The following is a 27,632-nucleotide window of genomic DNA, read 5'->3' on the forward strand; positions in this document are numbered from 1 at the left end:
TCTCAGCCACAGCATGGCAACCATGATGGGCCTAGTGGGAAAGGTTGAAGAACTCAGAGGATTTGATGATGTTGGACTTTTGAAAGGAGATACATTTAAGTAATTCTGAATGAAATATGATTTTGATCATATTACTAGCAGCCCAAGTTTTCCACAAGTGAATGGAGAGGCTGAGAGAGCTGTACAGACAGCCAAGAAAATCCTATAGCAGGAAGATCCATTCCTTGCTCTTCTGAGGTTACAGATCAACACCAACAACGGCTACTGGATGGAGTCCAGCACAACTCCTGATGGGAGGACAACTCAGAACTACTGCTGCAATGTTGAAAAAGAATCTATCTGCAAAATGGCCAGACGTGCAGAGAGTAGCCAAATCAGATACAAAGTCTACAAGAGCTTTTACAACAGAAATCACTCAGAGAACTGTCGGGTCTAGAACCTGGTGACTGTGTTCATGTCAAATTGGATGAAGGAATGGGATGGACAACTGCAGCTCACATGAAGAAAAAATTCAGTGCCCAGATCATATGTGATCAAGACCGAGAGTAGAGAGTTCAACAGAAATTGTCAACACCTACAGTGTGTTCCTCCAAAAGAACAATCAACAGAGCAATCTCTACAGATGGCAGGTGCAGAACAAGAAGACGTCTTAAGGATTCCAAACCAACCACAGCCAGCAACTACTGGACAGCCAGATGACCCAGGTGTTATGCATTTGGGTGATGCAATTAGAAAATCAGTAGGATTCAGAGACACTTAACAGAGTGGTCCATACGGAACTTCCAAGACAGCAGGATAGCGTAAATACTGTAAACGGGAGGAATATAGAACTTAAAGGGGGAGATGTAATGGATGTATTATACTGTTCAGCCACTGGTGGCATGGGATGTAAAACATCTTATTGAAATGAACCTCAGCCGTACCTGGGAACGCATTAAAGGATCCTATGATGAACACAGCTGGTGTGTATAAGCAAGCGCTGTCACCAGTCCCAAGCTGGCACAGAAGAGCTTGACACAGCACTCTGCCTAACTGCCAACCCATCAAGTTGGTGGGTTTGATATTCAGGACGTAGATTCAATGGGAACTAGGATGAGACCATCACACTTATATGACCTAAGCCAAATCTGAATGCAGGTCCCCTAGGCAGGAAAGCATAGTAGCAAATAGCTTGTGTATCACAATCACATTTGAAGCCGTGTTGCTTTTGTCTCCCTTCACTGTATACTCTTTACCTTTCTTCCCCCCACCCTGCTTGCACTGTTGTGCTTTAGAAAGCAAATAACTCTCTGCAGTGCTCCTACTGGGTTGACTTTGATTTCATCCCCAGACCAGCGCCTCTTCCAAAGCCATTCACAAGACTGCCACAAATTGTGATGACTCAGCATAAGCCCTTTGCTGCATTAGTGAAGGCTGAGTGCCACATCACATCCAAAATTCAACTCAGGCCATTTGTCAGTGGGCTAAAGCAACCCTATTAAGAGTAATACTCTCCTGTAAGGAGAGTTTGGGCCTCTCTCTTAACTGGAACTGCCAGGGAAAATTGGGACGTTTCATTCCTATCAAACTTTCTTTTTAAAGGAAAAGAATCTTTTCAATAAATAGATAAATAAAAAAACACACAGGTGGGGTCTAAAATTGGATTCAGGATTCCATGGAGGCTGGCAGCCTGGCAAGGCCCATGTTTGACCAGTTATACATTCCAAGTGTTGTCTCCTCTTGTTTACCCTGAGTTTGTTTCTGGCATCCAAGGAATGGGCTCTCCTTGTGTGGCCTCCCCCGTCCCTTCTGGCTCCCTGTCTCCGAACATAGCTCGCACCCAAATGGGTTTGGAACTGAATGACAAACTTGCTTCTGTTTAAACCTGACCCCCCCCCCCCCAAAAAAAGAAAAAAAAGCTAGTGGTGGAGCGCTTTGAAACAATGAATTAGAACAGTTTGAGAAAAGGCACCATCTCCCCTCTCCTCAGTGTTGCTGAAGCTAAGATGACAAATAACTGTTAGAATGTGGAGGATTTAGTGACCACAGGGACAGGGCAATGAAACCTCCAGTATCCTCGGACAGAATTAAACAATAAATAAGTGACACTCAGCTTCTTGCCAGGTCCCTGTTTCACTGGCAACTTTGGGGGACAGGTGGGGAGTTAAGTGTTTAAATAAAAAAGAAAAAAACCAACTCTCATTTGCAGTGTTGGGCCAGATATTATACTCCATCCATTCCAGGCCATCTGTGCTGGTCTATTTTCAGAGGATAACAAATTTTCTCAACAGAGTCTAAGGCTTCACCAGGGACAAAACCCTTCCCTGGCACTGAGAGTTTGTTTTCACTCCTGCAATTGAGACGTTCTAGGAAAAATCTTTTTTTTTTTTCCAAACCATCCAGGTGGTGCCTGCCAGTAGTGTGTGTGTGTGTGTGCACGCACGTGTGTGTACAAACTCAAACCACACCTCATTTCACATGGAACCATTGGCTGCTCTTTTCCACTTGCTGTTCAAACCACTGCCCGGGGTCTGCTGTTTCCAAAGCAGAGCGAGAAGTCAGGAAATCTCAAGAGATGAAGGGTCCTTTTCCACAGGCCTTCCTTGCAGCAGTTGCTAGCAGGATGCAGCGTTGTCACCTCTGGACTTGATTTCTTTGTTTGTTTAATCTTGAGTTCGGTTCCTTCTCTTCAGGAAGAAGAAGCTGCTCTTCTGGGGAGCGCCCAGCAACATTGGCACTTGGCTTTTGTGGGTAATTTTTATCTAAAAATCAATACATAAAAAAAAAATCAATAAGGCTCACCTTAAAGAAGGGTTAGTGGGGCTACTCCCCTCAGAAAGAGACTCTGGTCCCTGAGAACATGATAGCATCCATCTTGGCCAGCATGCTAGGGATGGAACCAGGGACCTCCACTGCTGCAAGGAGGGGCCTTTACAGCTGGAGCTAAAGAGCCAGGCTCAGTTCATTTCTGGATTGGACACCTAACCCACGCTGACCAGAGGGCAACAGTAGCACCAGGAGCCAATCAGCTCCTGGCTTCCTAAGACTCAAACTCTCGTAATTCACTTGACATTTTATGAGGGACAGAAAGCCTGGACAAGGTGCATGGGTTTGCATTCCTCTCTCCAACACACAGCTCTGTCCATTCATCTCTGCCCTGGTCCACATCATTCTTAAGAACATAAGAATGGCCATACTGGGTCAGACCAAAGGTCCATATAGCCCAGTATCCTGTCTTCCGAGAGTGGCCAATGCCAGGTGCCTCAGAGGGAATGAACAGAACAGGTAATCATTAAGTGATCCACCCCCTGTCGCCCATTCCCAGCTTCTGGCAAACAGACACTAGGACACCATCCCTGCCCATCCTGGCTAATACCCATTGATGGACCTATCTTCCATGAACTTATTTAGTTCTTTTTTGAATCCTGTTATAGTCTTGGCCTTCACACAACATCCTCTGGCAAGTAGTTCCACAGGTTGACTGTGTGTTGTGTGAAAAAATACTTCCTTTTGTTTGTTTTAAACCTGCTGCCTATTAATTTTCATTTGGTGATCCCTAGTTTGTGTGTTATGAGAAGGAGTAAATAACGCTTCCTTGCTATTCTAGTCTCCTCAGCAAAGACTGCCAGTCATGACAAATGACAGTGGGCTTTTGTGATGTCAACAATGATGTCTAGGATGGATCCACCAAACACACTTCCACGGATGGGCCAAGTTACATTAGAAGCCTAAGCTCTAGAAGGCTAGTGCTCCACCCAGCAGCGCCTCCCTTTGCACCAAAACTCTTCCTGATCTGGCTCCTCTAGAATACAGGCATCACTTTACTCTTAAACAAAGTGGCTGGTTTTCAATGCCACAGGCGGAGATGCAGTTGGCAGCTCTTCCAACGCCAGCCACAGCAAGACTTTGCCAGCGTTCTCTACCGCACAGCAGCATAAAAGACTGAAACTGGACATATGCGAGAGTAAAACCGTGCCCGTGGCCTTTAACCCCACTATCACATGGCTCTTGAAGGGGAACCTGTGGTTCCTGACACAGGCTTTTGAGGAAAAAGTGGAATTGCTATGGGTGAAGCTGCTGGCACAGGGGCCACAGCACGATGGAACAGTCTTGACTAGACCAGGGAGGGGTTATCTGGATGGGGGTGAATGGCTCACAGGATTCTGTCTAGCAGCATTTCCATGGCAGGATCAAGTCAGCTGAGTCCAAAACCTGAGTATTGAGTAGCTTGATAATGGGGAGCATTGTGAAATGCACCAAAGAGATTTAGGAGCCCAGGTCCCATTTTCAGCAGTGACTTAGGCATCTAAGCCCAGATCCGCCAAAGTATTTTGATCACTGAAACCAATGGGGTTTATGCACCTAGGTACCTTGGAGGATCTGGGTCTGAGGAGCTCAGGTCTCATCCACAGTCAGTGGGAATTAGACTACTCAGTCATTTGGGTGCTTTTAGAAATTCCATCCAATATCCCTGCAGTTTAAATATGTTTTTTTTTCTTTAAAATATGCCATGCTGGTCTAGATGTAATAATTGAACAGCAGACGCGAGAGTTAAATGCAATTCTCCTTCCAGCCAGTGGTTGGCAGCATCCCTTTAAAGAGCCTGCTCTTCATGGGTCAGGGATATGGGACTCGGTAGATTAAGGGCTTCCTAGCTTTGTGAGTGCATGTGTGGGACGTGTCTCTTTGTGAGCTGCCAGCAGGAACCAATGCCACGGAGCAAAGGTGTGGGGTTGTTCTGGATCATACTGGGATCCTGGGCCGGGGCACTCTGGAGCCTCCGGGCAGGGACACCCACTCTCCCCGGAGACCCGGTCCCCAGCAAGGCGCTTTAATAATCTCCATCCTCTCGAGCGCAATCACTGCAGTGAGTCTAACGTGCGGCAGTGACAAAAATAGCAGGTTGCCAGGGCTCTGAGGCCGCCCACCAGGAAACTCAAAAGCACCACTTTAGGCGCAGAGGCATTGCGTTCTCACACGGGGGGGTGGGGGCAGGGGAGAGGAGAGCTGGTGCCATGACCCCGTTCAGGCACAGTGGGCCAGGTCATGTGTGTTCACTGTGCGGTCACATTCAGCCCTTGCAGTGGGGTCGGTGTCCCGGGATGATCCACCGCAAGGTGGCTGGATGGCATGTGCACCGCACCCTGCCCTGGGATGGTGCAGCCATGAACCAGGCCAGCGGAGGCAGCTGTGTGTGTGTGGGGGGGACTCTGGGTCAGCACTCCTCTCCTTGCTTAGTGCCCCACACTTCTGGGGCTGGTCCCAGGCAGCGTAGGACTCTGTCTCGGCTGCGAACAGACTGCGCCGAAGGGAAGAAAAATCTGACTTGTTTGAATTAAAACAAAGGGGGAGTATATTGGGAGATCTGCTGAAATCAGAGCAATGCTGAGACAGCCTGTGCCTATGTGCAGTGAATCTAACCAGGAACAGCACTATGCAATGTGGGGCGAGGCTGGTGCCCTGCTTCAGAGCCAGCACTTCTTGCAGGGCCACCATGGGCAGCACACTCCGCTCCGGGGACAACACGTTGGGGGACCCTGCAGCTGGCTCAGGCGGGCGGTGACTCCGTGACAAGCATTTCTTGCCTGGAAAAATCTTGGTTATGATGTCAGAGCCTTGAAGATATTGAGGCATGTGGCAGCCGTGGGGCAGAAAAAGACACATGGAAAAGAAGCCAAAATGCAAAGTGACCTGAGTTTTCTGCTGGCAGCTAAAAGCCATTGTTTCCCAAATCCTTTCTTCTCATTTAAGGCTGTGCCAACCAGCGGTGCTGGCCTGCATCGGCAGGAGGATGGGAAGGTGAAGTATAAAGCCCAAAGTTTCAGCTGTGCATTTTACTGCTCCTTTAATCTGTACAGAGAGAGCCCCCAAGGCCCCATCCGCTCCAGGGCCAGATCCCTAGCTTTGCTCCACTGAGTCAGCGGAGCTGTGCAGACAAGCACCCCCAAGGCTTGAGCCCGTTATAGCTACTTGTTTTCATTAGAAATAGCAGGAAGGAGGATCTGGACAGTGAGGCACGGGGAGCTGACACCTGACCTGGGCCCTGTACAGCTCCCAACCGAAGGAGTCACTTGGGGCACTTCAGCTTAATCTGTGCTGTCCTAATAGAGGGACCTGAAATTAGCCCCCCCCCCCCTTTTACCCCTGGTTTATTTTTTAGCCTAGGCCTTTCAGAAACCCCATGAAGGGAGCCGCTCACCTCTCGTGAGCACCTCTTGTTGGCTGGATGTGAACCTGCACTCTTTTCCTGGTGCCCTATTGGCTGTTATCCTCATCAGGCGGGTCTTCAGTGGATGAGCCCTCTGGCTAAGTCACACACAGTCGAACGCATGAAGGAACCCCTTCTGGGGTAACACAGTCCAACAATAGTTGACCTCTCCGGGATCTTCAGCCCCATCTCTAGGCCTGTTTAAATTCTAGCGCCTTTCGTGGGCTTTTAGTACTGAGTCTTATCCCCTTCTTGGAGCTTAGGCCACTTCCCCAGTGTCTGGAGGAGGGACCCGGATCTGTCCTCTACTCCAGGTCCCAGCCAGGGACCTACAAATAGCAGCCATCTGCTGCTTCCTTTAATAGTTGCTGCTGCTATTCCCTGGGCCACTTCCCACGTAGGTCCTGCGTCTTCACCCCTAGTCCAGGGGTCTCTCCCCAGTCTCATAGCCTGCCTTACCTTCTGCTCTCGACCAGTGACTGAGCTGCTCAGGTCCTCCTGCTCCTTTTATCTAAGCCTGCTGCACTCTGATTGGCTGCTTCCCTGCAGCCAATCTAGGCAGGCCTGGAGGACCCACCTACACTGCTCCTTTTCCTGGGGTGGTGTGTGGCAGGACCATGAGGCTTCCATCAGGGGGCCTCAAAGGGCCCAATGCATCCTGTCACACCCCCTAATGGATCAACCCAGACATCAGCACTCTTTCCTGCTCTGCACTTCAGCGGTACACATGCTGAAGGTCGGGACTCAAGAGCTTGTGAATTTAAGTCAAATTTTTAATGTTTTTTTTAATTAAAAGGGCCACCTGCTGTGCTCTTGCTGAGGCTACAGGGGCCGGGGGAGCGTCACACTGCTTGGGCTTCAGAGGCTTGTATCCAGCCCTCTTCTGCAGGGGGTGAGGGGAGAATTGCCAGGAGACAATGGCTTAGGGAGGTGGCAATGGGGTGATGTCCCTTCCAGTCATGAGGGAGGGGGAAAAGGAGACAGATGCAGTCAAGTATCTGAATCATGTTGGGAATTTTCTCTGGATTACAAATCCCTTCACTGAGAAAATCACCCAACCATCAGCCGCTGCTTTTGATGTGGGTCCCTGTCCTGGTGCCCCTGTCCGGTCCGCACTGCTGCCAATTGTGTACTCACTGTGCAGGGAGGCTGCATCCAGGGCTCTCCATCCACCTGCATGGGCAACAGCTTTGTTGTCCTGAAACCCACAAACAAACAAAACACAGAGTGAGAACACAGGAGGGGCTGCCTTTCTCCAGGCAGTCTGCACCGAGGGTCCTGCAGTTTATGGACCTTCCCCAGAGGAGTGGCAGGAGACACGGAGGACATGCACTGGAGCAGCTCTTAGTGAAAACATGCCCTGAACTGCAAGCCCTGGGCACATGAAATCCATGCGGGAGACTGATGTAATGCCCCAGACTCAAGGCATCATGCCAAAAATTGCACCTTGTTTTATGAGCTACTGCGTCTGGCACTGGATCTGATCACTTACTTTCCCCGGTCAGTAGCCTGTCCATGGATCCTCTCCATTCCTTCCTTGCACCTTTGCTGAACGCTCTTAGTTCTGCCGCTGCGTCTGTCACTGCCTCTGCCCACGGGTTTGATACAGTCCTAGAGTTCAAGGCCAGAAGGGACCACCAGATCCTCCAGTCTGACCTCCTGCATAGCGCAGGCCCCCAACAACACTCAGCATCCATGCACCAAACCCAGCCGCTGACATGAGACCAAACTATTACAGCTGCCGTGACACTAGAGTAGGATGTGTCACAGGCAGAGAACAGGAGGGCCCGAAGGGCACCAGTGCCCGAGGCCCACTCAGGGTCAGGTAAATGATTACGTGAGAGAGACCTAGATAATCCTGACAAGTGACCTGCACCCATGTGCTGCAGAGGAAGGAGAATCGCCCCCTCCCCCCAAGGTCCCTGCCAGTCTGACCTGGGGGAAAATTCCTTCCCGATCCCACACGGCGATCAGTTAGACCCTGAGCATGGTGCCATCTCAGAGGCCTGACCCCATCCAGTATCTCAGCTCCAGCCAGACCATTCCTGATGCTTCAGTGGAAGGAGGTAAAAAAGGGTGAGGCGTTGTGGAGAAGATAAACTCTAGGGGGAGGGGTCCGTGGATGAGAGGCACCCCAGGCTGTACATGTGGGCATGGCATTAGGGGTTACAGTCTGGGCGGGGGAAGGGCAGATCTGGGATCTGTGTCAGTGAGGTGGAAGGTGTGTGGGTTTTGAGTGATCAAGACTGATACTAAGATCTGAGTCTATGGGAAAGCACAGCCAAGCGGCATTTCGGCCGAGGTGGAGGTGTATTTTGCAGTCTGTAAGGCTTGGGGAAAGGGATGAAGTACTAAAATCCAGGAGTGAGAATGAAGGTGGAAGCACCCTACAGGACACCCTAATTAAGGCCCAGTAGTCTGCCATCCCTCTGACAAAGCAGGGTGTCAGGAACAAGGGGAGGCTAATGTGGCTGCATGGGAAACTGGTCACAGATCTGAGGGGCGGGAACCCCTATCCTGGTAGCGCCTCTCTCAAGATAGGTGCTGGAAGGTTATGTCACCAATGACTGGAAGGAGGGAGATAAAGAACCCGGGTCACCTATCTCTTGGGTGACTACCCTATCCACTGGGTGAAAAGTTATAAGGGGAAGGGAGGGCACCAGTGGACACACCCTCACCGCCTCCTCCAGCCATTTTGTGAATGGCTGAAACTATTTGTATGAAATCCGCTAATAGTTTTGGGGCACCCATCCGAACATTTTTGCCCATTCAATAATGACTAATCCACAAACCAGCTATTGATCAGAAATAAGGAAGGGGCGATCTGAACACACTTGGCCACATCCTGCAGTCCTTCCACCCTGTTTCCTCCATCTGAGTCAGTCAAACTGCCACTGACACCAGGGCAAACTTTGCCCAAGTAAGCAGTAGACCTTCAGGCTTTGGCTCACACAATGAGTGGGTGACAAGGGCGGCTTCCTAAAAGGAAGTCAGCCAACAAATGCACAAACCCACTAACAACTATCGCTGAAGAGTCCCTGAGAACTAGGGAGGTATCTAAGGGCTGGGAAATACAACACGGCACCAATTTACTATAAAGGAGAGAAAAATGATCTTGTCAATGACTGACTGACTGATCAACCAACCCAACCCACCTAACCAAACCATCCCACCCTAGTAAAAGAGCTGAGCAAATATAAAGAGAGACACTGTGGCCAATAGACTCCTGAGCAATAAGTGTCAAAGCCTTACACTAAATATTGTCGGGGTAGCTGTATCACCATAGGTCCTAGGAGCCCTATTCATGGCCAATGAGCCCTTTGTGCTCGGTGCTGTACAAACCCCATACATAGCTCAGGAGAGAAACAAGGCAGGGGAGTAACATCTTTTATTGGATCAGTTTCTGTTGGTGGAAGGTACATGCTTTCGAGCTTGATCCTTCCACCAACAGAAGTTGGTCCAATACAAGGTATTACCTCATCTACCTTGTCTCACTCATATCTGGGGACCAACGCGGACACCGCAACACTGTAAATAAATCATGCCAGACAAGCAAACCTGCAGGAATTGGAGTTACAGGATTAGCGGGTGAAGGGGAGGCAGGTGGGGTGGTAACTGGATCTCAGCAGAGACTCAGACAGGTGGTGGATGTAGCAATGTATTTGTTAGGATGCTTTCACATAGTCACAGCCATTTGCCATGTTCTAGCAGGCATGATTAAGAGCCGGATCAGGGGCTGAGGGCTGAGACAGTACCTGATGGTGACGGATGAACACTGGGCCAGTCTCTTTCCAGCACTTTTCAGTCCGGTGTAGATCTGCCCCATCTCCATCGCTCCCTCGAGACCCACCACTTCCAGGAGCTGGTCGCTGAGGTCTAGGAGGAGAGAAAGACAAACACTGCATATAGGGTCTGACCTGCCTTGTCCAGACTGAACTCATGTCCCCAGACATAGCCCCTCACTCAGCCTCTGGTCTAGTACTAAATATCACTGCTCATTACTACTCCTATCCATTTATTGACAGAGCAGACATTTACACAGTGATCATGTTACTCATCACAATACAACCACCTCTGGAGTGGAACTCAGCAGCCACTGTAAACATGTCAGCAATACTGCCTAACAGTGTAGGGGCAGGTCATGAAGCCAAATGCAGGGAGAGGGGAATTTATCTGAACAGACTATAGCTCACTGCCTTGGAATTTAGCCTGGGCACTGGGGCTAACAGACATTCGCTTGGAGAAAGCGCTCTGAATCCCTAACAGACCTGGGCGCATTCTGCAAGAGAGTATCTCTGAACACTCAGTCCAATGCTGGGACGGTGTTTGGGAGCTCAGCAGAGAGTGGGGAAATGACTCCGTTGTGTCTAGGTCTGGACGTGCTCCCATCACCACCACCCCTGGACCAGCTTCAAGAAGGACAGAGACTTTCCCCACGCCAGTCCCCTCCATCACCATGGCCATGGTGTATAGGGGCTGTTAATGCAATGCAGCTGACAGAGGGAAATCTGCCTGGTCACGCACAGAGCAGGGCTACCACAAACACAGGGTGTGCTGGGACCAGGGATGGGCTGGGAGGGGGTGGCCTGGGGTCAAGCTCATAGCTCCCAGTGCTGGAGAGCTGCTGGTCTGGTCTGCAGTAACTTAGAGCAGCACCTGGCTGCTGTAACTTATTCCAGAGTATGTTTTGGCCCCTGGAAAGCCCATAAAGCCATCTTTGCACCCCTCCTGGGGACACACTGCAGAGCAGAACGCTCGCCTTTCCGGGCGTGCTCCAGATGCCTGTCAATCCCAGGGAACAGAGTAACAGCCGTGTTAGTCTGTATTCGCAAAAAGAAAAGGAGTACTTGTGGCACCTTAGAGAATAAATTGGTTAGTCTCTAAGGTGCCACAAGTACTCCTTTTCTTTTTGCGAATCCCAGGGAACTGAGCTAGGGCCTCAGTTAGGAACAGCAGAGCTGCCCTGTGGTAGAGGGCTGCGCTGTGACTAGCCCCCGCCCCGTACAGGTCAGATACATATCCAGAGCATTTGTGCCCAGGGGGAAGACAAACCCAGGGAAAGGTGGGTTTACAGTAAGAAGCTCTACGAGAAAAGAAAATACAAGAAAAGATTCCTGGTCAGGTGTCTCAGGCAGTTGACATCCAAATGTCGTCTCTTGTTCTTTATCATCTCTTCCCCAGTCCCTCCTGGTTTCCTGCCTTGGCCACACTTACAGGGGGCAGGACTAGATCCGGAAAAACAGTGACTCTCAGAAAGCCTAAGTGCTGATGGCAGAAACCAGCTGAATGTGCTCCTCCAGTGCAATGCTGGGGCAAAAGGGGCAAACGGGACCATCACAGGGGAGCAGCGAGTTGGCGCTACCTTTGCATACGGCGTTGGTGAGACCAGTGCACAAGTGCGGAATCCAATCCTATTGGCCGCTCTCCAAGAGGGATGTTGAAATACTGGAAAGGGGGCAGAGTAGAAGCTACAAGCCTGATCTGAGGGCAAAAAATCCTGCCAGACAGTGAGCCAATGAGAATACATCTACACTGCGCTGGGGAAGTAGAGTTTTCAGCTTGGGTAAATATACCCCCGCTAGCTTTGACTGAGCTAGCCTGCTAAAAATAGCAGTGTGCCCACAGCCACACAGGCAGTGGCTCGGGATAGCCACTCGCTCACAATCCTGCCCAACCCGCTGAGTGTGTGCTCAGGGGTTTAGCACAGGATGGTGCCCGTGCTGCCGCAGGCCAGTCTGTCAGGCTTCGCGAGCCAGCTCAAACAAAGCCGGGGTGAGCGCGTCTGGGCCCATCCCTTGGGAATCTGTGCCAATGGTTACTTACTTCACTTATCAAAGAGACAGTTAAGAGGTGACCTGATCATGGCCTTTAAGTACCTACATGGGGAGATTTCTCACAGATTTCTCCCAGACTCGATGGCTGGAAGGTGAACTCAGCAGAGTTCAAACGGGAAATAAGATAACACAGAGAATAATTAACCACTGGACCAGATTCCCAAGGGATGTGTCCAATTCTCCAACACTTGGCATCACTTGGTCACCAAGTCTGGATCTGTGACTAAGAGCTTCATTCTAGCTCAGTGAGATGTTCCGGGCGGGGTGCAGGAATCAGCGGATGAAATTCTCTGGCCTTTGTTATGCAGGAGGTCAAACTAGATGATCACAATGGTCCCTTCTGGCTTTATTAAGATCAAACCATCTAGTCTGGCCCCTATTTTCTCTAGCCTGTAGCCAGTCTTCGGTGCTCACTGAATACCAGCACTGTTCTCAGTCCCAGTGGAGCAAGCACCTCAACAGCATCCACAAAATCTTCGAGAATACCTGACCCTGGGATATGCCCTGTTGGAACAAACCAAGCTGAGACCCATTTTACATGGCATTGAACACAAGTTGCTAGAACTGGGGGAACCCTTGGGAATGGGTTTCCAGGGGATTCCAGGAAGCTGCAGGGTTCTGGCAATCTGGCTGTCATCCCCCATAGACCCCAGACAACAGGCAAGTGGAGCAGCTGCAGAAAGGTACACGTGTTGTTTAGAGAGGTTCTGCTCCCATGAGAGATTCCTGGCCAGGTATCTCCTCACATGCAGTCTCCTGAGCAGCTATCTGGTAGCATGTGGGAGCCTGGCTTCCCCTGGGATGTGTGATGTTCCCACACAATTTACCAGAGAGAACAGGCATCACTAGCCTTGATGATGGTGTGACTTGCTGCCCCGGCTTCAGGGCCGTCCCTAGCAATTCTGGGGCCCTACGCAGCCCCCCTGTGGCGGGGAGGGCTGGGGGGTGCCCCCAGGCCTCTGTGTGGGGGGGGAGCAGGTGGGATGGCCCCAGGCCTCTGCGGGGGAGGGGCTGGCTTGGGGGGCAAGGGGGAACCACCCCCCAGCACTCACCGGCAGCGCGGCTGAAGCCGGGTCGCTGCACTCCTGCCACCGGTGAGTGCAGGGGCCCAGCCCGGCTGCAGCACTCAGGGGAGTGGGGGCGGGGAAGGGGCGGGGCTGGGGCAGAGTAGGGGTGGGGGCCCTGGGGAAAAGCCAGAGCAGGGGCTGGAGCAGCACACAGCTGTGCAGAGCACCAGGAAATGTGGCGCCCCAAATTTCCAGAGGAGATACCTTGCTCTGTGGGCTGGTGCATAGGGCACTAGGGCTCAGGGCCCTCCACCCAAGAGCAGTGGCAGGGAGCAGCCCCGGAAATGTCCTGAGCACAGGAATGCGGCTATCTCTGGGTGCACAAGGTGGGACGGGGAAGGCTCCCAGTGCTTCCACTTACCCCTCGCATACCTGGCCCCTGCTGCCTTGTGCAGTCATCTGCACCTGTGCAAAGGGGGCGTGCGCCACCCAACTCACAACTGTCATGTTTCACACCCACTGAGCCAGGCAGGATGAGGACCTGTTCATAAACTTGTATTTATTTCTTAAGACCTTGCTGTTGAATTGACCCCTGGCAGCATAAGCTGGAATTAGCGATGGGAACAATCTGTTCAGTTCTCTGTGCCATTCCCCGCTACATTAGACTGTCCTCTGTTTTGTCTGGTCTGTTGACAAAGACTCGGGGGGATGATGCTTTTACCACTTCCCTCAGAGGTGGGTGTGAATGCTGGTCCATTCATTAGGTGAGAGAAGGACTGGAGTGCAAGACGCCACGTGCGTGTGCCCGTACTGTGAGTGAGACAGCCTGATACCCTCGCTGAGTTACAGCTGCTGTTCACCACTCCACTAGGCCTGTGCCTAGCCTAGCCGGGATGTGGTTTCTGCTCCTCCGCAGCACCTGCATGTTCATCCATGCCAACCCCACTTTGCCCCTGGGCTGTGCACTCTTGACAAAGACAGAAATGCATTGTCCTGTCTGGATTTTCAAACCAAAGCTCCCCCTTGCAGGCAATGAAATGCTGATGATATTCCGGAAGGACTTCAAAGGCCGGGGTTGAAAAAGCAGCCGCTTGCAATGGCTTGGAGAAGACTTGTTCAGCTTTGCTGGGAAGAGGCTCTGGAAGTGAAGGGAGGGGCTCCGAGAAAGAGGAGGGTGCCAAGAGAGGAAAGAGGGAGGCAGAGAAGAGAAATGTTGAGATGAGAGATAAATGCTTGTTTTCTGATTAGACCAGACAGTGCTGTGGCTCTGTAAGAGCCTTTCTTCTCTGGTCAGCGTCTCCCACATAACAACACCCCCTTTGGAGTGGAGGCCCCCTGTCCGCAGCCTGTGGGGTGTGCTCAGTGATCTCAGACAGCCCCTTTCCTCAGAGAGGAAGAGACCACAGATTTCCCCAAACAGAATGCAATGGTCCAGTCTCTCTGCCCCGGTTCTGGCCACTCAGGATTTGGCAAGCAGGAAATTCCCCCGGCATGGAGGAGCACTGAGCAGGTGGACAGTAGTGTTGCCAGTTCTTGCACCAACTGCCCTTCTTCCTGCAGTGTGGAGGATGGGAGGGGTTAATTGGGAGCAGGGGAGCAGGTGCAGCACAGCTGCACTCCATCATTTCTCACATGTTGTGTGGTCCTGTAGGGACCACAGGTAGCTGGCAGTGGTTAGAGCAGTCCCTAAGCGGTTCTAACTTAGGCTGAAGGGCTGGGGTTGGGGCAGACAAACTATGAGAATCAGGGAATGTAACTTGCTCTCTGAAGGCCCCCAAGCCTATTTCCGTACAGCGGAGCAATGTGCTCTCAGCAACCTGCCTTGCTAAGCTAATGGGCTGATTCATTTTGTACCAGTGAGAGCTTTTTTAGGGGGCGTGGTTCACTCTTCAATCCAGTCCTGCAAGCTCCAGTAACCAGCACAGGTCCCAGGTGTCAGATCACCATCCCAGGTCTATGTTTGATAGGGTGTGACTCAGTCTTCAGGCCAGCCACAGGCAGAAGGGGGCATATTTCCCTGTTGTGTCTATGTGGGTCTCTGAATGCATTAAGGAGACCAAAAGGATGTCAGGGCTGGGACTCTGTTCTGCAATCAGCAGCCAGGAGCCCTCGATAGGTGAGAGTCACTGCTGTCCAAAATACAATCTCCCACCCTGAAAATGTGGCCTACGCTATTTGTTCCTGGATATATGCCCTTGCCTTTGGCTGCATTAAAATGCATGTTGGCTTGGGCCCAGCTTACCAAGTTGTCCAGCCCGCTCTGTGTAACTGCCCTTAGCATTATTTATCATTCCATTCAGCTTTGGATCAGCTGCAGATTTTACCAGCCGTGAGTGATTTTGTATTTCCTCCCAGTTCATTGATCAAGAAGCTGAACAGCAGTGGGGCAAGAACAGATCCCCGGGGGAAACGGCCCCATTGGATAATGATTCTCCATTAACAGTGACATTTTGATGCTGGGTATAGACGGGTATTGATATCAGTGGTATGGCAAGGCACAGAGAAGCCCCGTAGGATGCAGCTACATGGCATCCTCCTGGCTGAGGGCAAGAGGAGACCGTCCACCATATCAACAAGTGTCCTGCCTGCACCATGCCCTGGGCTGTAGCCTGACAGAGAAGTGCAGGGTCTGCGTTAGTCTCTCAGGCCGCTTGCTCACAAGAGGCAGTTCTGATACTGGGCAGCTGTTGGCAAAGTGCCCAAGAAGAGTGGGTTCATTTAATAGCCAACGTAGTGCCGAAAAGTCGCACTAGGTAACTGACTATAAATGGGGCTGGGACAGGATGGCCGGAGAAGGATGCAGACGTCAGTCTACCTAGGGCAGCAGGGTCCAGCTATGGAGCAGAAACGGAAGAGTTCAAAGCTGCAAAGCTTTCGCTTTGTTTCTTCGGCAGGGTCAGGAGGCCCCTCAATGGAGGAAGCCAGTGGACTTCGAACTCTCCAGCCAGACCCTGTCTGCGTTTCATTCATGCACAGCCTGAAAGCTCAGTCGCATCCAAGATGTCCTGCCTTCCCCCCGTAGGAATCCCACCTGCACCAATGGTGCTATTAAGCCCCTCTTGCCCAGGGACGGGCCACATGATATCAAAGCTGGTGAAATCTCCTCCGCAAGGTTCTCCTGATGACCTTGTGCCTTTAGTTGCTGTTCGCTGGGAAAGTGGATTGCGTTTTAGAAGCATTTTTGTAGCCGTACAGAGGAACAAACAGCGACAGGAACTCACAGAAACAGGCTGGCCAAAGAAATCCAGTAGCATCTTTACAATAACTCCTGAGCGCTAGAGAATGCTCTGCACGTCTGCACTGCCTTGTGCTGGAGACTCTCCAAGGGGGCTCACAGCCCCACTCTGCTCCCTTTGCAGGGCACATCTCACTCCCAGCACAGCTGACTCCCATACCACATGCTGCCTGCAGCTCCAGTGTAGGGAGTGTGACCGGAGCACACCGAGCTCCAGCTGTCTCCGCTGAGGACCTCTACCAGCCTCCTGGCTGCTACTACTGCTTACCATTAATGTTGCCCAAGGCAATAGCCATTCAAATTGTGGGTTGTCCACTGGCCCAGATGTGCATCCTCTCCTGCCTTGCAGGCCTGGTTCCTGGGAGACTGGTGAGTCAAAGAGAACCACTCTGCAAACATCCCGAGGGCTGGTCCATCACACCAGGAGGAACAGACACTCTGTTGCGTCAATTGTTCTCCTGAGGCAGCTTCCTCTTAGCCGGACAACTGGGGTTATCGAGATGCACAACACCATTGAGCCAGTGACCTCAGGTACCCCCCTGGTTTTGAAGCTGAGAACCTACCAACAGGGTAGTTGTGAGTAGGTCTGCAAATCTCCTCGAGGCAGGCAAACCTTTGCCATTACCAACTCCATGGTCTCCCCAACAGACACGAGTGCGAAGGTGGATTTCACGTGGTATATCCTTAGCCTGGAGGTGAGAGCAGGTCTTCTCAGGCCAGCTCTCACCTCCTGTAGCACCTGCACCTTCCCTAGCCAACCACCGAGGTATGGCGAGATGTGAATTGCCGGGATGAGCGACCATGATGGTCACTGGGTATGGACTCGGGGAGCAAAAGAAAAGCCGACCAGTAAAGTGGTACTTGTAATGATTCTCCCTTGGGCAGAAATGAAGGTGCTGCCTGCGAGCTGGCCTGACGGACATGTGGACGTAAGTGGTCCCATGGGGCTTTAGATGCTGTGGCTGAGTCTAAGGGCACTGCTCTGAACTTGCATCTGGGGACCAGGCTGGGGGCCCTCTGGCACATAAGCTTTCCCACAGCAGAGAAGCACTGTCCCATGGGAGCATTATGAGCCAGAATCCACTTGGGCGTTCGGCCAACAGGAGATCCATCTGCCTGAAGTTCACTAGCTGGGCCAGCGAGGATGGGCAGTCATGGCTTCCATCATGCTGATGGAAGAAGCTGCTACTGACATTAGAAGGAAGGATGTGCACAGAGGCAGATTGCCATTTTGTGGGGCCCTGGGCCAGAGCAAGTGGGGGCCCCCTCCTCACCCCTTTCGCCTGCAGTCCCCACCCCACCACCACATCCTCCCATGTGCTTCTACTGGGGAAATAGGGTCGGGCACAGGGGCTTGCCCCGCTCCCTCCCCTCCCCCCCAGCCTGGCACTCCTGCTGGGGAAATGGGGTCAGGTATGGGGGCTTGCCCCACTCCGCCCGCCTGCCTGAAGCTCCTGCCAGGGAGTGGGGTTGGGATGCAGGGGCTTGTCCCGCCCCCGGCAGGAGAACCAGGCAGGTGGAGCAGGGGAAGCCCCTGTGCCCGACCCCTGCTCCCCGACAGGAGCCCAAGGCGGAGCATGGGCGGGGTGCCAGGGCGACCATTTTTCCGGGGGCCCCCTAGGCACGGGCCCTATTCACCCAGTGGTTAATCTGCCACTGGACGTGCACCAGCATCACCAAGCAAATGTAAGCAGCCTAGCACCTTTCTAGGGTGTTATTAGGTTCCTGGAGTGATAAGAGGTTCGCCTGTTGGAAGAGTGACATCAGTTATTTTGAGATTTACCAATATACAATAGAAAAGCACCTGTCCACTGCTCTGGGCACCCATGGAAATCCTTTAACAAATGTGTGATGTTGCACGCTATATGATTGTATGAAAATATGCTAATGAGTGTGAATATAATGTAACTAGAATATGCTTCATGCAAAAGGTCTCTTGTAAGGTATCATTACAAAGTTTATAATCTACTGGGTACGGTTATCCTATCTGTATGTGTGTATCATTCTTGTATCTGAAAGTAGAAATATGAAATATAACTCTGAGGGCCTACTGTAATTATGCAAAGTGTGGAATTATGCAAAGTGGGCTCCCATTAACCAGGACAATTGACTGTAGATGGCTCTGTTTACTTGTAAGTCTTCCTGTATACCTGTGTGCTGGCAAGGGGGTAATGAAGTCTTACAGTGCCATGTGATCATGTCACCTGAACTGGAATCCATCTTTAACCTGGTGCTTTTCCATTTAGAAGGAGGGGTGAGAATCCAGAGAGGGACAAAGGATTCCCGCCTTGTGCAAAAGATATATAAGGGGGTGGAACAGAACAAAGGGGGCTGCAGTCATGAGAAATCCCTTAGCTACCACCTGAGCTGGAACAAGGCCTGTACTAGGGGAAAGGATTGTGCCCCAGACTAGGAAGGCGTCCAGTCTGTGACAGAAGCTTATTGAAACATCTCTGAGGGTGAGATTTTATCTGTATTCAGTTTTCTTACTGTATTAGACTTAGACTTGCCTGTTTTATTTTATTTTGCTTCGTAATTCACTTTGTTCGGTCCGTTATTACTTGGAACCACTTAAATCCTACTTTTTGTATTTAATAAAATCACTTTTTACTTATTAATTAACCCAGAGTATGTATTAATACCTGGGGGGGGGGGAACAGCTGTGCATATCTCTCTATCACTGTTATAGAGGGCAAACAATTTATGAGTTTACCCTGTATAAGCTTTATACAGGGTAAAATGGATTTATTTGGGGTTTAGACCCCATTGGGAGTTGGGTATCTGAGTGTTGGAGACAGGAACACTTCTTAAGCTGTTTTCAGTTAAGCTGGGCTCAGAGGTAGTCTCGGCACATCAGGTGGTAGTCCCGAAGGGGGTTTCTGTGATCCAACCTGTCATATAACCACCAATAACCATCCAACCACCAATAACACCAAAATCACATAACCCAACACCAACATAACCAAAATCACCAGGCGTCTCCCCACATCACTCCTGGCAGGCCATACCCACCACCTCTGGCCTTGCAGAAAGGATGGGGTGGGGCGAGTGGGAGCACCAGCCCAGCACAACAAGAAAATATTGTCGATTCCAGCTTCGATCCACCACAGAGCTTGAAAATCCATTTCTGGTGTGGCCTTGCAGGTTGCCAAAGTACAGATTAGTGAGATTCTGCTGAATGCAACAACTTCCCACTGCTGGGACTCTGTTAGACCGTTTGCCTTCTCCTTGTGGAGCAAGCAATGCAGAATACACTGTTCTCAGACGTCAAATTAAACCATTTTGAAAATGGCAAAATGTTACCGATTAACAAAATGACACTATCATTAGAGTATTAGAAAGACAGGTGGATGAGGTAATATCTTTTATAGGACCAACTTCTGTTGGGGAGAGAGACAAGCTTTTAAGCTACACAGAGCTCTGCGAAAGGTACGCAGAGTGTCACAGCTACATACAAGGTGGAACAGATTGTTTAGCATAAGCCATTAACACATATTATAAGAGACCATTCAAGGTGAAGCGGCCAGTTAACACCCCTCCAATCACAGAACAAAAAAAAGGGGGTTAGTGGGTTACAGACTGTTGTAACAAGCCATAAATCCAGTCTCTTTATTAAGACAATGATTTTTAGGGTCTGGCAGAGTTATGAAATTAAGCTCTCAGGCTCGTCTTTTTAAGGTGTTGTGCAGGTTTCCTTCGAGGACAATGACTGACAGGTCAGATATGGGTTTGTGAGAAGTGTTCCCCCACAGGTGAAGTGACGTTTGTGTCTTTTATCATTTCCCTGTATGAGTTCCTTCAAGAGCAAAGTGATTTGTTTCACCCACATAGTTGTTGTTGCAGCATTTCGTGCACTGGGTGAGATCACCTTGTCTTTCTGCTATCATTAAGAAAAGTAAATATTTCAATAAAAAAACTCCAAACCAGATAAAATACACCAGTTACCAAGGCAGTGCAGGGCACTGTACCATTGAACTGTGAAAGGCGTCCTATTGACACATCCAAACCTTGCAAGGGCCCTAGGAAGGACAATTAGAAGTACAACTGCTCAGATTTTTTTTGTCAAAACACTTTTCTGTCGGAATATGGCATTTTTACTAAACAGAAATTTGTCATGAAACTGTACAGATTTCAATGAATTTTCCTGTGAACATATTTTTAAACAATTTGGGGGGAATTTTTAAAAGGAAAAATATTGATATTTCATTTATGATTTTATTTTATGAATTTTTCACTTGTATATTTTTTATTATTTTTACATAATGGCATGTTGCATCATGTAAAGCAGTGGCTCTCAACCTTTCCAGACTACTGTACCCCTTTCAGGAGTCTGATTTGACTTGCATACCCCAAGTTTCACCTCACTTAAAAACTACTTCCTTACAAAATCAGACATAAAAATACAAAGTGTCCCACAACACACTATTACTGAAAAATTGCTTACTTTCTCATTTTTGCCACATAATTATAAAATAAATCAATTGGAATATAAATATTGTACTTGCAATTTCAGTGTATGGTATATAGAGCAATATAAACAAGTCATTGTCTGTATGAAATTTTAGTTTGTACTGAATTTGCTAGTGCTTTTTCTGTAGCCTGTTGTAAAACTAGGTAAATATCTAGATGAGTTGATAGGTTTCAGAGTAGCAGCCGTGTTAGTCTGTATTCGCAAAAAGAAAAGGAGTACTTGTGGCACCTTAGAGACTAACCAATTTATTTGAGCATAAGCTTTCGTGAGCTACAGCTCACTTCATCCGATGAAGTGAGCTGTAGCTCACGAAAGCTTATGCTCAAATAAATTGGTTAGTCTCTAAGGTGCCACTAGTACTCCTTTTCTTTTTTAGATGAGTTGATGTACCCCCTGGAAGACCTCTAAGTACCCCCTAGGGTACATGTACCCCTGGCTGAGAACCACCGATGTAAAGAATGTCCTACTACATCATATTCTGTACAGCTAGTACTGATGTGTCATAAAGATAGAATATTTCAACTATTATATTTATCTTTTTAAAATCAGTAAGAGCAGCTGCTACTTACTACTGTTTGTCTTATTCTCTAGATCATATTTTCATTTCCTGTTTGTGTTATAATGAAATATTTTGACACTTTGAAACAAAATAAGATAAGCACTTAGAGTACTAATTCGTAGAGCAGCTATTTTCAGTATCCTTGTGTTAGCCTGGAATCATTTTGCTAGGAGATTGAAAATACTTGCTTGTCTAATGTCATGTTATGCACTACTACTACTGACATGTTTCAGAGTAGTAGCAGTGTCAGTCTGTATCAGCAAAAACAACAAGGAGTCCTTGTGGCACCTTAGAGACTAACAAATTTATTTGGGCATACTCTTTCATCTTCAAATGGATGCATCTGATGAAGTGGGTTTTAGCCCACAAAAGCTTATGCCCAAATAAATTTGTTAGTCTCTAAGGTGCCACAAGGACTCCTCGTTGTTTTTACTACTGACATGTCATTAAATAATAAAAATTATATAAAAACAAAAAAACCCATAAAATAAATATTGAAACAAAATTTCAAAATGAAAAATTTCAAAGCAATAACTTTTGGCATTTTTTCATTTCCGGGGAAACTTGAACGTATTTGTCTGCATTCCAATTTGGGAATGAAAACAAATTTCAAAATGTCCAAATATCCCACAAAACAGAAATTTGGAGTTTTGACCATCTCTTCTTCAAAGGCTTGCCATTGAAACTCACAAATGATTACAGTCAAATGGTTACAGTTCAGTCGAGTCAGATATTACCACACTCTGCTTGCAGCATCATCCACCTAGATACTGAGAGGCCAATGTCACAACTTAACATTTAAAAGAAAATACAGACCTATCACAACTCAGAGCATCCAATCCAGTGTGATATTCTAGGTGATAGAATTCCCAAACAGAGACTGGCCTAGACAAGCAGATGCATTAGGTCCTCTCACTTACTGCTCTAACAAAGTTCCCATGTTCAATAATCCCTCCCCCTACTGGTACAGAAATTCTCAACATTTTACAAGCTTATTGCAGAAAAATACTTCAGATCTCTGACAAACAGATGGATCAGTATTGGTTAAAGATAGGAAACAAAGGGTAGGAATAAATGGTCAGTTTTCACAGTGGAGAGAGGTATATAGCAGGGTTCCCCAAGGCTCTGTACTGGGACCAGTGCTGTTCAACAACATAGTCATAAAAGATCTAGAAAAAGAGGTAAACAGTGAGATGGCAAAGTTTGTATATGCTACAAAACTACTCAAGATCGTTAAGTCCAATGCAGACTGTGAAAAGTAAAAAAGGGATCTCAAAAAATGGGGTGACTGGCCAACAAAATGGCAGATTAAATTCAAAGTTAATAAATGCAAAGCAATGTACTTTGGAAAACATAACCCCAACTATACATACGAAATGATGGGATCTAAATTAGCTGTTACCACTCGAGAGATCTTGGAGTCATTGTGGATAGTTCTCTGAAAACATCTGCTCAATGTGCAATGGCAGTCAAAAAAGCTAACAGACTGTTAGGAATCATTAGGAAAGGAACAGATAATAAGACAGAAAATATCAAAATGCCACTATATAAATTCACGGTACATCCACATCTTGAAACACTGTGTGCAGTTTTGGTCGCCCCATCTCAAAAAAGATAGATTAGAATTTGAAAAAGTACCGAGGAGGGCAACAAAAATGATTAGGTGTACGGAACAACTTCTATGGAGGAGAGACTAAAAAGACTGGGGCTGTTCAGTTTAGAAAAGAGGCAAATAAGGAGGGGTATGATAGAGGTCTATAAAATCATGACTGGTGTGGAGAAAGTTGAATAAGGAAGTGTTATTTACCCCATTCACAAAACACAAGAACCAGGGGTCACCCAGTGAAATTAATAGGCAGCCGGCCAAAACTATAATTAGGTTCAAAAAAGAGCTAGATAAATTCATGGAGGATTGGTTCATCAATGGCTATTAGCCAGGATGGGCAAGGACACAATCCCATGCTTTGGGTGTCCCTAAACCTCTGACTGCCAGATGCTGGGACTGGATGACATGGAGTGGATCACTCAATAATTGCCCTGTTCTGTTCACTCCTTCTGAAGCATCTGGCACCATGCACTGTTGGAAGACAGGATACTGGGCTAGCTGGACCAATGGTCTGACCCAGTAGGGCCATTCTTCTGTACTCCTTGTAATGATTCTAAACAGGCAGGTCCAGGGCCAAATGGAGCAAGAAATCATTAAGAATTGCTCAGTGATGGGGATCTCGGTACATGTTGGGCCACTGCGTCCCTGCCCTTCCTCCCACAAACACCTATTCCCCCTGGAGCTATGAAGCACCACAGACTCGTGCTCTGGTTCTCTGGCTACTGGTGGCTGCATTGCGTCAGGCAGAAAGGCAGGGCATGAAGCTGGCTGGGGGGTGTCAGGCTTGGATTTTCCCAATCTTTTTTCAGCTCACCCCAAGTGGCAAACCTCCCTGATGATCGTGTTCCATCTTGAAGGCTTTGGCCACCTGAGCGTCTGGCTGGTTTTGTCGGCAAAAGCTTTGAGTTCCACCAGTCATTTGGGCACCCTCTGCCAGAGCCAACTGCCCACATGATGATGCTAATTCCCCAGCAGATGCCTTCCCAAATAGGCCTTTCCCTCCCCAGTTCATCCCAGGCTGGCAGGTATTACCGAGCTCTTCCAGAGATCCCCAATCTGAAGTTTATTAGACAATCTCTTCCGCAACTAGCACTGACAAAACCAACACCCTCTCTCCCACCCCTCCCCCCATGATTACAAGGATGGCAAAACATGATTAACATCTATGTTGTCTGGATCCCCTGGCTCAAAACTGGCCTCCTTGAATCTCCTCAATTAGTTAAAACAATTCCCTCCGCTCACCACAGCCCATTTATGGCAAGGACCTTTTAAGGACTATAAAGGAAAGGGCACTATTGGGCTCATAATGGAAAACAAACCTAGAACATAAGAATGGCCATACTGGGTCAGACCAAAGGTCCATCTAGTCCAGTGTCCTGTCTTCTGACAGTGGCCAATGCCAGGTGCTTCAGAGGGAATGAACAGAACAGGCGATCATCAAGTGATCCACCCCAGTCATCCACTCCCAGCCTCTGGCAAACACCATCCCTGCCCATCCTGGCTAATAGCCATTGATGGTCCTCAGCTTTACCTCTGCAGAGCCTCTTATCCGCTTCTCCAATCAATGCCTTTATGAAAGCTAGCAGAGGTGAGACTTCCTGCAACAGGAAGAAACATAAAGGCTATTGAAGGTGACCGCCACATCATGGCTGGGCTGGGCTTAATAACTCTGCACTTGCTTTATTATTTACAGCACTTCGAGATTACAGGCAATCGTAACATTGTCTCATCTACTGTCCCAAAGGCAGATGTTCCTTTCAAATGTGGCACATCCAAGCAGAATGAAATGGCTCCCTGTTTGTTTTATGTCAAGCAACCCCCGAGCCGCAAAGGGCTCAGCCCCGGGACAGATCTGGGGCCAGTGACTTGGAGCGACGGCCCCAGCCCGTGTTCTTACAAATCATGCAGAGTTGTTAGTCTGATACATACAGACTATAGTTCCTAAGAGTTTATCCCGGGATGGGCTCTCTCACACGTAGCTAGCACTAATCTCCATAAAGAAATTGTACTTGGGGGAACCTTTTGCCCCGCAGCTAGGGGCAGCTGCATGGGAAATAGACTGGCTGAAAGTTTGAACAGAGGAGCCCTGCCGTGGTTTGGAGAGTCCGTGCTACATCTGCGGAAACTCTGCTGCAGGGTCTTCAAACTGTGACTAGGAAATGTGCTCTCATATTGTAAAATGCAATACGTTAGAGAAGACTGTCAGTAGAAGGGGTTCACTGTCTCCCTCTGACCTCGTCAAATTAAGAAAAGCCACCAACTCTACAGGTGCAAGGGAACCCATCCGGGCCCCACTGGTGGTGTGGGATGAGTGATGAACAAAGGCAGGCTCCATGTTTACTCCAGTACAGAGTTACACTAACTATGTGACTATGAAAATGGCAAGATTTAGTGCTGCTGGGGAGAGCCATGGGAAAGCAGGGGCTCATGAGCCCAACCAGCCAATCCTGGAGCTTTTAAAAACTTCTTGTATTCCCGGAAACTGGACCAAATAATCAATGTTCCCCTGAGCGGCTTCCGAATTTGTTACTGATGTTTGTCAAAGACCTCTGGAGGCCATCCAGGCACATACGCAAATGATCCAGACTCTGCAATGCATGCCATCGAATGGCGTTAGGAAGGCAATGCTCATCCTAGCCACCGATGGTGCGATCTGGGACTCAGCTCCTCCGCAAGTGCTGGAGAAGGATTTCCCAGTGTTTCACAGTCAAAGTTCAAGGCCAACCCCCAGACAGAAGCTGGGGCCGAAACATTCCCACTCCCAGTCAGTGAGCTGCAATGGTCCCAACTGGGCCTCGAGGAGCAGAAAAACAGGAAAGGCAGAGCAACCTGAGCTCTCCTGACTCACAGCTGTCATTTTGTCCATGCTGTGTATGCACCCGTCAACAGCAATGATCTCTCTGCAGGGTTCTGCTTCCCCTCAGCTTGGCCAAAAACCGGCCAGTTAGTCCCTTGAATCTCAGCAGTCAGATCCAAGCCCCAGATCCACAGGGGGGCTGTGAGAAGAGAGAGACAGTGGCTGAAATGGAGTCCCATCATGCTGCCTGCCCTGGCAGCTGCTCCCCCCGCACACATTCACATAATTTTCTTTACCAAATCTGGTCAATCAGAAACACCAGCACACAACCCTCCTACAGAGCAGGTGGTTGGACAGGTAGCCTGGGGGACAGAGGCCAGTAACAGATGCTTTCAAGGAAGATCCCTGAAACTCCACAGACTCATAGAACCACAGGGTGAGAAGGGACTGCAAGGGTCAGCTAGTCTAACCCCCTTCCAAGACGCAGGATTTGTTGTGTCTAAGCCAGTGGTGGGCTGTGAGACGTGCTGGCCACCACTTCCCGCAGCTCCCATTGGTGGAAACGGCAAACTGCAGCCACTGGGAGTTGCGGGGGGCCGTGCCTGTGGATGGTCAACATCAACAAAATGTCTCGTGGCCCGCAATCAGATTACCCTCATGGGCCGCATGCGGCCCATGGGCCGCAGGTGGCCCATCACTGGTCTAAACCATCCAAGAGAGAGAGCTATTCAGCCTCCTTTTGAAAACCTCCAGAGAAGGAGCTTCCAAGACTTCCCCTAGGCAGTTTGTTCCATTGTCCTACTGTTCTTACAGTTAGGAACCTTTCCTGAGATTTAATCTAAAGCTGCTATGCTGTAGTTTGACCCCATTGCCTCTTGTCCTGCCCTCTGTGGCAAGAGAGAACAACTTTTCTCCATCTTTCTTATGGCAGCCTTTCAATGATTTGAAGACCACTATCATGGCCCCCCTCAATCTCCTCTTTTCCAAACTAAACATACCCAGTTCCTTCAGCCTTTGCTCCTATGGCTTGCTTTCCATCCCTTTCATCATCTTTGTCACCCGCCTCTGGATCCTTTCTGGTTTCTCTATATTCTTTTTATATAGCAGTGACCAAAACTGGACACAGTACTCCAGCTGAGGCCAAACCAGGGCTGAGTAGAGCGGTACTATCACGTCCTGTGACTTGCATGCTATACCTCTTTAAATGCAACCCAACACTGCATTTGCTTTTTTTGCAACAGCATCGCATTGCTGACTCATGTTGAGGTTGTGATCCGCTACAACTCCCGGATCCGTCTCAGCTGTACTGCTGCCAAGCCAGTTATCCCCCATTCTGTATTTGTGCCTTTGGTTTTTCTTGCCTAAGTGCAGCACCTTACATTTGTCCCTGTAGAATTTCATTTTGTTGTCGATAGCCCAGTTCTTCAATTTATCAAGATCCCTTTGAATTTTAGCTCTGTCCTCCCTAGTGTTTGCAACTTTGTCTCATCTGCAAAGTTGGTCAGTGTGCTCTCTATTCCTACATCCAGGTCATTAATGAAGATGTTAAATAACACCAGACCCAGAACAGATCCCTGTGGAACCCCACTTGAGACCTCCTTCCAATCTGCCATCATTCCGTTAACAGTTACTCTTTGCCTATTATTTATTATTTGGTATTATCTATTATTTGTTTTACAGTAGCACTAAGATCAGGATCCCATTGTGCTAGGTGCTGTGCATACACATAGTAAGAGACTTTTTATCAATCCTACAAAGTCCTAGATTTCAAAGTTATTAAGTGGCAGTGAGTTCCAGGGGGTAATAATGTGTTGGGTAAGAAAGTATTTTTGATCAGTTTTGTATTTGCCACCTTTCAATCTCATTGAACGTCCCCTTGTTCTTGTGTTATGAGTAAAGCTACGTTTTAGTCATGGGTATTTTTAGTAAAAGTCAT

General features: G+C 48.9%; 1 protein-coding gene across 3 annotated transcripts in view; it reads right to left on the reverse strand.

Annotated features, from left to right (window-relative positions):
- Nucleotides 1-1,908: 1,908 nt before the first annotated feature.
- Nucleotides 1,909-27,632, reverse strand: part of DGKG (diacylglycerol kinase gamma) — a 133,486-nt gene continuing 107,762 nt past the window's right edge. For all 3 annotated transcript variants that reach the window (XM_074964126.1, XM_074964125.1, XM_074964127.1), the window contains 3 exons: nt 9,943-10,063; nt 7,325-7,385; nt 1,909-2,741 (listed from right to left, as the gene is read on the reverse strand). In XM_074964126.1, the coding sequence (XP_074820227.1) occupies nt 2,643-2,741; nt 7,325-7,385; nt 9,943-10,063 (281 nt within the window). In that variant the 3' untranslated portion in view covers nt 1,909-2,642. The remainder of the gene's footprint in view (nt 2,742-7,324; nt 7,386-9,942; nt 10,064-27,632) is intronic.

Source organism: Natator depressus, chromosome 9 (assembly GCF_965152275.1).
Source record: "Natator depressus isolate rNatDep1 chromosome 9, rNatDep2.hap1, whole genome shotgun sequence".
NCBI lineage: Eukaryota > Metazoa > Chordata > Testudines > Cheloniidae > Natator > Natator depressus.